Source organism: Otolemur garnettii, unplaced genomic scaffold (assembly GCF_000181295.1).
Source record: "Otolemur garnettii isolate 467f Iridium unplaced genomic scaffold, OtoGar3 scaffold00240, whole genome shotgun sequence".
In the NCBI taxonomy this organism is placed as follows: Eukaryota; Metazoa; Chordata; class Mammalia; order Primates; family Galagidae; genus Otolemur; species Otolemur garnettii.
The window spans coordinates 1,232,626-1,246,687 of NW_003852635.1; the positions used below are offsets into that span (position 1 = coordinate 1,232,626).

The following is a 14,062-nucleotide window of genomic DNA, read 5'->3' on the forward strand; positions in this document are numbered from 1 at the left end:
ATCACAAAATATAAGGAGACCCAGAATAAAACAGGATAAACTTGTGTTCCTGGTAGTCAAGCATATTGTATAAACATGGGCCTGCAATAAAAACATCAAACCTTGATAGACTTTTATAGAAAATCTTTTATTCTTTTTAATTTTTAAGGGCAATTGATTATACAGTTTTCTTTTGGGATTTATTATTTGGGATTATTTCTCTTATTTTCAATGATACACAAAAAAAGGAGAAAATGAACTCTGTGAAGAACAATTCAATAGTCCAAATTATACTGAGTTGAAGATTATTTCAAATTCAGTGCTTTATCTAAAAACATTTTCATTAGCATCTGCATTTAGGACTATGGAGAAATTGGAATATCGATTATCAAAGAGCAAATTATAGTTTTCAACTGTTATAACTAGCATTAGAAAGGGTACCGTCTTTAAATACTCATTAAAACTCTCTTTTGAAAAAGTAATCATCTAAAATCAGATACTAAAACAGCACACCGCCAGAATTTAACCTCTCTCTTCACTAGTTTATACCAGCCTCAAGACCTTAGAAGTTACAGCCTTGACACATAATCATCAACTTTACCAATAAAAGAACAATTTACATCCAGTATTACTTATGACAAGTTGGAAGTGTGTGATGCTTTTTCTACTCACTAATAAGTTTCTAGAAGTGATTTTTAAAATTAAATAATCAGAAACTGAGTCCAAACTTATTCTGATGAAACAAAAATAACAGAACACAAAATGTATGGCTTCGTTTGAAGCTGTTACAGAAAGGGAGAATATCCAGAACTCAAACTTTTCTGGTTTTGTTCATAAATATTTGCATGACTTAAATTAGTGTTAAGTTTAACAAGATTCCATACCATTTCTTTTGGGGATGACAGCAATCCTGACAGACAGTCTGTGTTATGACTGTCATCTTGTTATTGCTAAATCACCCACAACATTGTGACTGGATTTGAGTTACCAGGGACTAAGCCAAAATGTGGAATTGAAGTTTCATTCTGATTAAACACAAATAGTCAGCACTTAAAAAAAAAAGAGAGAGAGAAAACTTTGAAAAGTGATCAATGTTCCAATAATTAAAAAAAAAAAAAAAAGGACAAGAAGAAGTAGGAAGGAAGGAGAGGAGGAAGGGGAAGGGGAAAGGAAGAAGGCTTAAAATCCTGATACAATTACACAGTAGGCCTCTGACATTCTCTATGCTGGTATAATAACTGAACAGCAAGTAACATGGGTGTGAAATTCCCTGTTGCATGCTTTAATTAAAACCAAACATTTACAACAAAATCAACCCTTGGGAAAATTGCTCTTTGGTTTAAATCTTTGTTACCTCCTGGAATTTTGGTAAACTCACTTTATGTTTAAATTAAGCTGGCCCCTTTTTGTTTACTCCATTACAAAAGTCAAACACCAAGAACCAGACATAAATTTCAGAATGAAAAAGAGTTTTGTATGTACGTTTTTAAGTCCAACCCCTGTATACAAACTGTTAAAAAGCAGATGTTTTCACATAGTGCTTTATTACAACTTATCCTTGAATGAACTTCCTTCAAGTTTCAACCATTAAAAAAAAAAGCAGTCAATTTCCTGGTGGTTGTAATTTAATTAAGTAACCTTTCATACTGAGCAAAACCCAAAAGCAAAAGGGTCATTAATCTTTCTAGTAATTAGAGATACCTCTAGAGCTTCAAACATTTACCTCTCCTTCCCCGCAGTAGAAATGCTTTTAGGATGATCATGGTTCATACCTCACATTCCCTGGAGCCAGAGATGGTATATGTGCAGGGCCCAGATCCATTAACCGATATATCCATGGTCTCAGAGTTTGTAGGCTTGTAGTCCACATAATACTCCTGTAAAGGGGAATTCATTTGTCTTTCAGACTCTCTGGCCTTTTTCCGCCGTCTCTTCATAAGAGAGTGCTGCTGGAGTTGCTTCATGCTGGCTGGGTAGCGTTTCCAAGACACATAGATCACCAACAGGATCATGGCCACTGAGAGAAAGAGAGCCACGCTCCCCGCAATAATTTTGTGGAAGGAAACATGCTCATATTCTTGCTCTGTGCCAGGAATCTGAAACCCTGGTGAAGGGCTTGGTGTTTCAAGGGTGGGTTGGATGGCATCGGGCTTGAAGATGGTAGGCTTAAGGATGATCAGAGGCTTCTGGGGGGTTTGGGGCACCAAGTGTGATCTCTCTGTGTTGACCACTTGGACCTCAGAACAGATATTGTATGTTTCCACTGCATCACTGACCTTTTCACCTTGGATGTGCTTAGGTCCTGCACAGATCATGGTGCTCTCCTTATTTCCTTTGAAATTCTTAAGCCAATAATATAGAGGACAAATGCTCCGACTGCATTCCCACATATTTCCAGACAAGGTGATGGATATTAATGATATCCACGCATTGACAGTTTCCTGTGAGATGTTGGTGAGCTTGTTGGAATCCAAATTCAATTTTTGCAAATTGGGGAGGCATTTAAATGTGCCTGGCTCAATTCCTTGGATGTCATTCCCTGATAAATCCAAGTTGTGCAAGGAACTCCAAGTCCATGTCAAGCCTTGGCTAATGGAGCGAATCCTGTTCCACTGTAAGTATATCGAGCGGAGGTTGAAGAGACGTGGAAAATGAGCAAAGTTGATCTTGGAAAACTGGTTGTGCTCCAAGTGGAGCTCCTTTAACTTCAAGAGGCCAGCAAATGCATTTCGGGACAAGCTGCGAAGGCGATTATAACCCAAATCCAGAAAATCAAGATTCCGACAGTCTTGAAAAACTCTTATCGGCACAGTCTTTAGTGAGTTAGACCTCAAGTGCAAAATGATGAGTTTCCGAAGGCCTTTAAATTGTTCAGATTGTAATGTCTGAAGCTTATTGTAGGAGAGGTCCAGGTTGCGGAGATTGGGAACTGGGTGAAACGTTTTATTGTGCAGATAGGTAATTTTGTTGGAACTTAGGATTAATTCTTTCAGTCTACGGATCCCTTGAAATGCATCTTCATCCACTGAGCTGATGTAATTATGGTCAAGATAAAGCCATATAAGCTGGTTAAGGCCGGCAAACTGATTGGATTTCAGCTTCTGAATGCTGTTGAACCTTAATGATAAGCCTTGTGACCCTCCAGAAATGTTCTCAGGGATATCTGCGAAAGCATGAGACTCACAGTACACAATTTTACCATCACATCTGCAGTTCTTTGGGCAAGCTCTCTGAGCCCCCGTGAGCATAACAAGCAGCAGTGTAGGAAGTAGCACCAGCACCACACTCATGCCTTTCAGCTGCGTAATTAAATGGAAACCTACGATATTAAAAAGAAGACAGATGTACATTGTGAACCTATTAAAATAAATCACCTCCAGCTTACCCAATATCAGGGCATTCCATCTAGCGTAGGAATGGGACAGTTGATTTAAGGACAACACGGCTCTACCACGTGAACGTTATTTTCTTCAGTGCTGCATGTCTGCTCTTTAGGTTTCATTTTTTTCTTTCTTGCTCTTCAAATCACCACAGTGCCACACAACTCGGAAAAGCCTTTTCAAGTTACAGGAGTTCCTATGTAACTCAACACTGAAAAGCAAGGCAGCCTTTCTTATCACCGAAGGCTTGCATCTAATAAGAATAACATTTTGCTAATCACTGTGTTAAACAATAGGACCAAGGGACACCTATATCTTCTGGTAAGGGCAAAAAGTGACCTGTAAACCTGGTACTTGTATGTCTTTCCTAGGTGAGCAAACAGACTGTGATTTGACAAAAGAGCTTCAGTAAGCTGTCAGGGTAACCCAAGTTTGCCGTGCCTGCAATTATGTACTTATTGCATAATGGGATAGCAAAATATGAGCTCAGAAAAATGGCATTGAGACTACTATAGGCAGCCAATAAAGCATAGTATGAAGACTAATAACAGTGTAAGGTATTCTCAGTTTGTTAATAAGTATATATTGTTGCATTCTGTGGCTCCGTGCCCGGTGAAACAGGAGCTAAGACATCTAACTACTCATCACAGAGAATACTCCAAAATTAAGACGTCAATTTGTTATTAAATATTTACATAAATGCAAAATAACTTTGCTGTTATTTTAAATATAGTTGCCTTTGCAAAATTGAGGGCTAAACAAGGAGAGAAACAGCAGGATACTATCCTTCTCCCCACCATCCGACCTGCTCAAATTTCAAACTGACTTTTTTCCTCCCCTTCCTCCATTAACTTTAGAAAGCCTGCGAAGTTGAAATCTATTGGCATTTCTGCTGCATTTCCAAGTCACTGCATGTTAAGGGACCTCTTTCCTCTGTCAACAGTAGATTTATTATTTCTTAATGGTAGGGAGGGGACTACCATGTGCTGCAATTTCTTTTTTTCCTCAGATTTACATATTTTTAACCAAAAGATAACCAGCCAAACCCCTAATCTAAAAACCCTCATTTTCAGTTAAGTTTTTGTTTGTTTGTTTTTTCTTTTTTATATATAATTTAAAGCCCGATCTTGCTCTCTGTCCTCTTGCCAGCTACAGACTCATTGAAATACATTCCAGCTCTCCCAGACAGGAGAAGGGGGGGAGAGAGACAGTCACACTTGAAAAAATAAGACTGGCAAATGACTGCTGGAAATTTAGAAGCTGTGTTAGGATCCAGCCTCAAAGCTAAAAGCCCTTGAGGAACCCCTGCTAAAGTAAGGACCCCACCCCTACACACACGCAGTCAAGTGTCAACAGTCATCCTGACAGCAAGCAGAAATACAAGCATGTGTAATATTACCAGGAAATAGAAGCAAACAATATTTATTTCATGTTCAATTCCCAAGCTGTGGCTACGCAGACGGTAGAGACAGTCTTAAAGAGATTTCTCTAGAGTCTGTTTAAGTCCGTGTTATGCATTTATGGATTAAAAAAAAAATGCTGTAAAAAGGAAAATGATCTAAAAATATATAATAGCAACTATAGTGAGTCAACTGGCAAACTCAAAGACTGCTGCTTTTTGCTTCTTTCCCGTTTTTTTTTTCTTTTCTTTTTTTTTTCTTTTTATCAGCTAATGCCACGACTGAGCATAGGAAGCCAAGACAGATCAGCTTTGCTAAGAAGGAAACAACAAAAGTTCACTTACCCATCCTTTGTCATCCAAAAACGTTTCCCCCCTCTCTCAGCTTGCTTCTTATTTGGTCTCCCGTGCTGAAACCACCACCACGTTCATGACACAGTGCGGCTGTCATTCACACCATTCTGATCCCGCATGTGAGCTAGTAGCCCCATACAAACTTCCCCGGAGAGGACGGGCAAAAAAATATATATACATATACACATATGTATTTAAAAAAAATCAGCACGGGGTGGGATGGGGGGGCACGGAAAAGGAAGCTATTGGGGGGCTGGGGGGAGAGGGCCTCTAGGCTCTGAGGACCATTGTGTAATTCACCAGAGACCCATCAGCAGTAATTGGCAATCTGTGCAAAAGAGCTACAGCCCATCTCGGAGGTAACCAACTTCTCTGTAAAAAGACAGGAAAAAAAGAAAATCTTTCAGAATACCTGACATTCCTTATTGTGCTGGCTTTTGCCATTCCCAGATAAAGCAATTCATCCTCTGGATTTTCAGTTCTTGAAGCAAGTAGGCCTCCTGTGCTGTATAAGACCCCAGTTTAAAAGCTATGCAGGCTAGGTTTATCCATTTAGCTGGTCAGGTTTAAAGTGTTTTGTAGCTGTGCTGAGAGGCAGCCCTTGTCTAATTCAGAAGGCTTTCCAGAGACTGATGATGCTCAGAGCTTGTTGGTGCTAATGCTTGAGTTTGTGATACACTGAGTGCCCTCCGCTGGAGAAAACAGATTGCACATTAAAGACGGGAACAAGTGAGCCTGTCAGTGGTGTGCAGCCTTCCCTTGCTCAGAAAGGGAAATTAAAGGCACAGAATCGCTTTTTTCTCCTCTCTTCAATAATATATATTATGAAAGGTTTATGCCAAGGAATTCCTTTTAATGAGAGCAAATATTAAGTCAAATTTTGCTTCTCCAAGTGTTATACAATTAATAGTTTCTACAAGTTGCCTTGACCTAATTTTATTTTCTGCATACAAGACAGGAGATTTATCATCTTTTTTTTCAATGCCAGAAATCTTTGAAATATGACTTTTATTTATTCTTCCTGTTGGTTTATTTTATTTATTTACATTTTTTAGCTAACTATATAGGAAAGCGATCTTCCTCAAGGGAAAAAATGTAATTAGATTTTAAAGAGAGTTACATTTAAAATGTTTAAGTCTACTCTTTAAATCCTCAACCTTTGACAATAAAATACATTCTGCAATTTTGTGCGTTTTATTGAACAGTCTAGAGAGCGTAAGTTTCTAAAAGTTTACATTTTTAGCCTTAAAGCTGCTATCATCTATACTGAATTACCAAATGTAAAGATAACTAAAAGACTAGAATTCCATCTTGACATTCTTAGTACACTCTCCTTAAATTCATCTACATTTAGAATGCAAATTATTTCTTATGCAAACCACTTATTGTAATGTGCAATTTCAGAAAAACAAAAGCAGTTGAATATGGGATTAGTTATCACAGTATTTCTCTAAAATTTGCACAATATCCTCAGAATTAGGAGGGGTGAAATGACAAAATCCTTGGGATGTGTAATTTTTAAAACCTACACATTGACCTTAAATTTTTGCTAAATACTGAGAAAAAGGTGTAATACATCACCTTAATTTTGTCCCTGACTTTTTTTCTAGTTTATCTCTTAATCCTTTAGCAGATAACAATTTTTGGAATAATCCAGCAGAATAAACCAATATTCTAGAGAAAGCTGCTAGGTAAGATTGCTAACCTAATTTAGCAGATATGAGAAGTTTAAGTGAATTTTACATAAGCATTTAAAATCATTTTGGATCATTGCAAATTAATATATTTTAAAATATTCCTTATTGTATGCTATTTGCCGAAACATAATAATTCAGGGGGTTTATCACATGAATAACATATATAATTTGACTCAGATCTGTAAGTAGTCAGTACATACCCCAGCTATAGCCATTTCCCATTAACTGATATCTGGATTTCTATTTTAGAAATGTGTGCCTTTGGCTTAAGGATTAATACCTATTAAAATGCAAATGCACACCCGAAGAGGCAATATTATTGTGGTTGTTGAAAGGAAATGCATCAATAGAAATGATGCACCTACAATTTGTTCATACTGGTAGAGTTTAAATAGAAACACAAAGCCCGCCTAGATATTCAATGATAGAAAATTAGTTAAGGAACAATTTATTGATATATTCATGAGATAGAACATATACTGCTATTAGAATTAAAATAAAAGTTTGTATTTGCTGATAGGAAATTAGACCACCACGTATAAAGGGAAAAAGGTAGGGGCAGGGAAGTCAGGGACTTGAGGACCATGAAAGAGTCTATTTCTTTACATATTTTTATTTGCATGAGAGCAGAATAAAATATTCTTAGCAGATTTTCCTGGAGGATGGATGTTGGATACATTTGCTTTTATCTTTTATGTTGGAATTTTTCTGTGTTTTTTAATTTGAAAATATGATAAGTATGTCATGTGTGGGATGTCTATGTATATAAATTTTCCTTTTTTTGAATCTAAAATATAAGATCAGGTTTCAATAGTAGATTGGGAACTTCATAGGGTATTACCCACATTTATACTGTAATAATTGACTCTAACAGATGCTACATCCTAAAGTGGGTACTAGATTATGTGCAGACTTTACAAAGAAGGTGTCTAAAAAAAGTGATAGATGCTTCAAACACTCTATGAAGATATAAAAGGTGAAGAGTTATGTGACTAAGGATGATATATGGAAGATTATTATTATTTTTTAAAAAACTGTTAGTATGCTGGTATCATTGAAACCCTTAAAACTTAAGGGTTTAAAACCCTTTAAAACCATTAAAACCCTTAAAAACTAATGAAGGGGTACAAGTGAGAACTAGGTTAAGGGCCCCCAAAACTCTGTAAAGGAACAAGTTTATCTAAAATAGTGATAATAATCAGCCACTTTAACCTTGTTTTCTTGATCATAGACTCTATCCCCTTGTTTGCTTCTCTATAATTATTACTCTAGAGGGAACAGGTCATAGACATTAAGATTTTTTTACTTTTCTTCATAAGTAACATCAACTACTTGAAACCTGGATGTAGTTTTTGATATATCTTCCAGATCATGCATTTCAGTGGATTGACTGACCCACACAGACCAAAAAACTGGTCTTGGACCCCCACTCAAAAAACTGTGCCCACCCTGATAGCAGCTCATACAAAGGACTGATGGTTCCACCCTGAAACCAACCAATAGGAGACCCTGATTGCTTAACTCTTTGCCCACCAAACTGTCTTTAAAACCCTGTCCTTCCAAATCTGCAGGAGGCATATTTGAGAAATCTGTCCCCTTCTCCCTGCTTAGCATTTGCTTTGCAGAATAAACACTTTCTTTGCTGTAAACTCTGTCTCCGGACATTGGTTTTCTCTTGGGCAGAGGGCAAATGAACTTGGCTGGGCAGCAACATCACACACACACACACACACACACACACACACACACCCTTCACTCATAGGTTTACAAATGGTTTTTCAACTTCTCGGTTTAAGCTTAATGAAAGGGACCTCAGACCCCTCAAAGAACTTGATAGATATTCTAACAGTGAGCCAGCATGATGGGGTGGTATTTGATTGTTGATAGAACATCCAAAGGAAAAATGATGGGTTTTCCAAAACAAAGGAAAATAGTGTTGGAACTGGATTTCACTTTCAGAGTTTATCTGGATAAAAATATGGATGTATGTTTTCCATGGAAGAGAGAGAGGATAAGTAAGAGAAAGAGACAGCTTCCAGCCATACTAAGTCCTGATGAAACACCTGCAGAAGAAAGAGTATGTTGGGGTTTATTAAAATTATATATATATATAATTTTGTATATATAAATATACATATATACATATATATTACATATATATATATATATGAAAAAAGTCCATTATTACTAATGGGGCTATTAGGGGTCTATCAATGCATTCATGACAAAAAGAAATATATATTTTTTAATTTCAATTTATTGTGAGGGTACAAACAACAGGTCACAGTTTTTTAATTTGTTAGGTAGAGTCCTTCTCGTAGTGATGTCCCATACTCCAAAGGCATATTATATACCCATATCTTGTGCCCTTTAAGTGGGAGCACCTGAATCCCTCCCTGCTTCCTCCCTCATTCCTGCTCCCTCCCTTTTTCTCCTCCCCCCAACTTAGATAAAGTTTTTCTTCTATGTGGGCATGTGTTAGACTGTCTACTGGCTTCCTAATAAAATTGAGTACATTGGATACTTACTTTTCCTTTCTTGTGATACTTTATTAATAAGAATGTGTTTCAATTCTATCCAAGTTAATACAAAAGATGTAAAGTCTCCATCTTTTCTTATAGTTGAATAGTATTCCATGATATACAGATATCAAAGACTGTTAATCCAGTCCTGAACTGATGGGATTTTAAGTGATATTTCCACATCTTAGCTATTAAAAATTAAGATATAATGAATATTCTAGTGCAAATGTCTTTATGATAAAATAATTTTTATTTTCTTTTGGATCAATGCCTAGTAGTGGGATTACAGAGTCAAATGGGAGATCTAATTTGAGTTTTTCAGAGATTCTCCATACTTCTTTCCAAACAGGTGGAATTACCTTACAGTCTTACCAACAATGTAAAAGTGTCACTCTCTCCACACCAATGCCTGCCTCTGCAACTAGTGGTTTTGATTTGCATTTCTATGATGTTTAGGGACAATGAGCATTTGTTTATATGTTTATTAATCATTCATCTGTCTTCCTCAGAGAAGGCTTAGTTCATGTCTCTTACTCAGTGACAGATGGGATCGTTTGCTCTTTTTTGTTGATTAATTGAGTTCTCTATAGATCATAGTTATCAAGTCTTTGTCATATTGATCACATGAAATAACTTTTTTCATTCTGAACGTTGTCTATTTGCTTTAATCGTTGTGTCCTGAGCTGTGTAGAAGCTTTTCATTTTAATTAAGTCTCATTTGTTTATGTTATTTAATCATTTTTGTTATTGTTGCAATTGCTGCTGAAGTCTTCTTCATAAAATCTTTCCCTAGGCTGACATCTTCAGGAGTTTTTCCCACATTTTCTTCTAGGATTTTTATCATTTTGTTTTGTCTTATATTTAAATCTTTTCCCATCTTGAGTCAATTTTTGTAAGTGGTGAAAAGTGCAGGTCCAATTTTGGTCTTTTACTTGTGGTTGTCCAGTTCTTCAAGCACCATTTATTGAATAGGGGTTCTTTTCTCCATTGTATGCATTTATTTGATTTATCAAAGATCAAAGAGATTGATTTCATCTCTTGGTTTTCTATCTGGTTCCACATGTCTATGTCTCTATTTTTGTACCAAAATCAAACTGTTTTGATCTTTGTGACTTGTAATATAACCTGAAGTCTGGTGGAGTGTTGCCTTTGGCTATGAGTTTATTCCTAATAGCAGCCTTGGCTATACAGATTTTTTTTCTGATTTCATACAAAAAGAAATACTATTTTTTCCATTTATTCAAAGTATGACGTTGGTATTTTAATGGGATTTGCATTGAATCTGTAGATTGCTTTGGGTAGTGCAGACATTTTAACAATATTGATTCTTCACAGCCAAGAAAATGATATGTTCTTCCATTTGTCAATGTCTTCTACTATTTCTTTTCTTAGGGTTTTGTAATTGTTTGTAGAGGTCCTTCACATCTTTTGTTAGGTATATTCCTAGGTATTTCATTGTTTTTGAAGGGAATTGTATCTTTGATTAGCTTCTCGACTTAACTGCTATTGGCATATACAAAGGCTACTGATTTGTAGACATTGATTTTATACCCTGAGACAGTACTGTATTTCTTTTTTTTTTTTTTTTAGTTTTTATTCTTTTTTTCTTGCAGTTTTGGCTGGGGCTGGGCTTGAACCCACCACCCCTGATATATGGGGCCAGCGCCCTACTCCTTGAGCCACAGGCGCTGCCCAGTACTATATTTCTTGATAGCTTCCAAGAGGCTTGTGATTGACTCTCTGGGGTTTTCTAAGTATAGGATCATATAGTCAGAAAAGAGTGAGAGTTTCACCTCCTCTACCCTCATTTGGATGCCCTTTATAGCCTTCTCTTGACTGATTATATTAGCTAGAACTTCCAGCACAAAGATAAATATAGTAGTAGTGGTGATAGATGATAACTTTGTCTTGTTTCTGTTTCAAGTGAAAAAGCTTTCAGTTTTTTTCCATGTAGTATGATATTAACTGTGGGTTTGTCATAGATGGCTTCAATTATTTTAACAAATGTGCCACCTATACCTATATTCTTAGGTGTTCTGGTCAGAGAAGGAAGCTGAATTTTATCAAATGCTTTTTCTGCATCTATCGAGATGATGGTATGGTCTTTGTTTTTGCTTCTGTTAATATTGTGAATTGCTTTAAAGATTTGCATATGTCAAACCATCCTTGCATTTCTAGGATAAAGCCTACTTGATCACAATATGTATATATATATGTATCTGTAATCTATTGGCTAAGATTTTGTTGAGTATTTTTGCTTCTATATTCAATAGTGAAGTTTGTCAGTGGTTCTTCTTTTTCATTGAGTCCTTTCCTGATTTTGGTGATGTTTGCTTCATAGAACATGTTGGGGAAAGTTCCTTCATTCTCCACGTTTTGGATGTTTTGGAATAGGCTCTGCAGCACAGGTATAACTCATCTTTGAAGGTGTGATAGAATTTTGGTGTGAAGCCATCTGAACTAGGGCTTAGTTCTGTTGGAAACTTTTTTATTGTTCCACAATCTCAGTGCTTGATATTGGTCCATTTCCTCCACATTGCCAAATTTTGGGGCATGGAGTTCCTTGTAGTAGTTGGAGATAATCTCTTGTATCTAATGGTATCTGTTATTTCCTCTTTTTCATTTCTGATTGAGGTTATTAGAGATTTTAATAGAATAGATTTTCTATTTCTAGTTAATCTCAACAAAGGTTTATCAATTTTATTTATCTTTTTGAAAAACCAAACGTTTGTTTCATTGAATTTTCTGAATAATTTTTTTCTTGTCAATTTTATTTATTTCTCATTTAATTTTGGTTATTTCTTTTCTTCTGCTGAAATTAGGATTGTACTTTTCTTCCTTTTTTATTTCTAAGATAATTTATTAGATTATTGATGTGCTCTCTTTCTATTTTTCAGATGTAGTTATCTATTATAGTAAATTTTCCTCTTTGAACTGCTTTTGCAGTTTACCAAAGCTTTAGGTAACTTGTAGCTTCATTATTGTTGTTTGAGAAATTTAATAATTTCCTCCTTTATCTCTTCCTTAACCCAACTGTTATTCAGCGTAAGGTTGTTTAATTTGCAAGCCTTTGTGTGGGGATGAAAATTTTTGTTGGAGTTGAGTTTTACCTTTATTTCCTTAAGGTCTGAAAAGATGCAAGGTATAATTTCAATTTTTATTCTATTGAGGTTTTATTTGTGATGTAGGATATGATCTATTTTAGAGTATGTTCCATGGACTGATGAAAAGAACCTTAGAGTTTGGGTGGTGTGTTCTGCGTATGCTTATTAAGCCCATGTATTCCAGAGTTGCGTTTAAAGTACCTTGAATCTTTGTTTAGTTTGTGTTTAGATGATCTATGCAGTTCAACCACAGGGATATCAAAGACCCCAGCAATTATGATGTTATAGGATATGATATTGCCTAGACCAATCAATGTCTCTTTCATAAATCTGGGAGCATTTAATGTGAATGCATAAATATTTAGAATTGAAATATTCTCTTGATGTAATATTCCCTTAACATATATAAAGTGAGGAATCACTCTTCAGGGGAAAATTCAGCCATTTACATTTATTGAGATAATTGAGAAGTGTGGTGGATTTCTATTCAGCTTATTTTGTGAGGATCCATTGCTTAGTTTTAACCTTTGCTCCATTATGGAAGCTAGGTTTTGTCTTTTAGTTTCTAGGTGTTTACTTTGCTGGACGTCCATTGTTATGGTTAGTGTGAAAAATAGATCTAAGTATTTCCTATAGAGTTGGTCTTGTTGCATTAAATTTTCTTAATGTTTGCATATTAGTAAAAGATTTGATTTTCTCCATTGAATCTGAGGCTTAGTTTAGCAGGATACAGAATTCAGGGCTAAAAAAAAATTTTTGAATACAGTTAATATTAAATGACCATTTTCTTCTGGCTTGGAAAAGTTCATCTGAGAAGGATACTATCACCATGATGTATTTGCCTTTGTAGGTCAATTGGTGCTTACTTATGGCTGCTTGCAGATTTTTTTCTTTCACTTTGACTTTGGACAGGTTCATTATTATGTATCTTGAGATGATCTATTTGTGTTGAGTAAACCTGGAGTTTGATATCCTTCTAAAAGGAGTGTTTTGAAATCTTTAATGATACTTAGGATGTTTTTATTTATGATATTCCCCAGTAGGGGCTTCATTCCTTTGTGACATTCTTCTTCCCCTTTAGGAAAACCTATAATTTGTATGTTTGAATGCTTCATGAAGTCCCATAATTCTCTGAGCAAATATACTCTTTTTCTTAGTTCTTTTATGCCTGTTTAATGGCCTGAGTTAGCTCATGAAACTTATCCTGTAGCTCTAAGATTCTTCCTTCTCCATTGTCTAATCTGTTGATATTTTCTACTGTATCTTTAAGTTCTCTAATTGACTCCTTTAGGTCCTTGATCTCAACACTATCCTTTCTATAGTCTTCATATCTTTTGTCCATTTTTTGGTTCTGTTTGTCCACTGTCTCATTAATTCTCTTTATCATTTTGGCCATCCATATTTTAAATTCATTTTCTGTCATCGCCATGAATTATTTATAGTCAGAATCTTTTGTGATGGCTACCTCATGATATCTTGGGGGAGTTGCTCTATTTTGGTTTTTCATGTTGCCAGAATTTTTCTGATGGTTCCCCCTCATATGTGTTGTCTTCTTACTTACATCCTTTTCCTTCTCTTTTCTTCTCAGTGCCTCCTTTGTTTTAAATTACTTTGTCTCAGAGTTTAG

At 35.7% G+C, this 14,062-nt stretch overlaps 1 protein-coding gene across 2 annotated transcripts in view; it reads right to left on the reverse strand.

The window, feature by feature from the left end:
• The window catches only part of LRRTM4 (leucine rich repeat transmembrane neuronal 4), a 702,753-nt gene extending 696,904 nt beyond the window's left edge, over window positions 1–5,849 (reverse strand). Inside the window, exons 1-3 of one of the 2 annotated variants that reach the window (XM_003802232.3) lie at window positions 5,525–5,849; window positions 5,104–5,254; window positions 1,752–3,298 (exon numbers count right to left, since the gene is read on the reverse strand). In XM_003802232.3, the coding sequence (XP_003802280.1) occupies window positions 1,752–3,298; window positions 5,104–5,107 (1,551 nt within the window). In that variant the 5' untranslated portion in view covers window positions 5,108–5,254; window positions 5,525–5,849. The remainder of the gene's footprint in view (window positions 1–1,751; window positions 3,299–5,103; window positions 5,255–5,524) is intronic. The other variant, XM_023508296.1, reaches the window with a different exon arrangement.
• Between the last annotated feature and the right edge of the window lie 8,213 nt (window positions 5,850–14,062).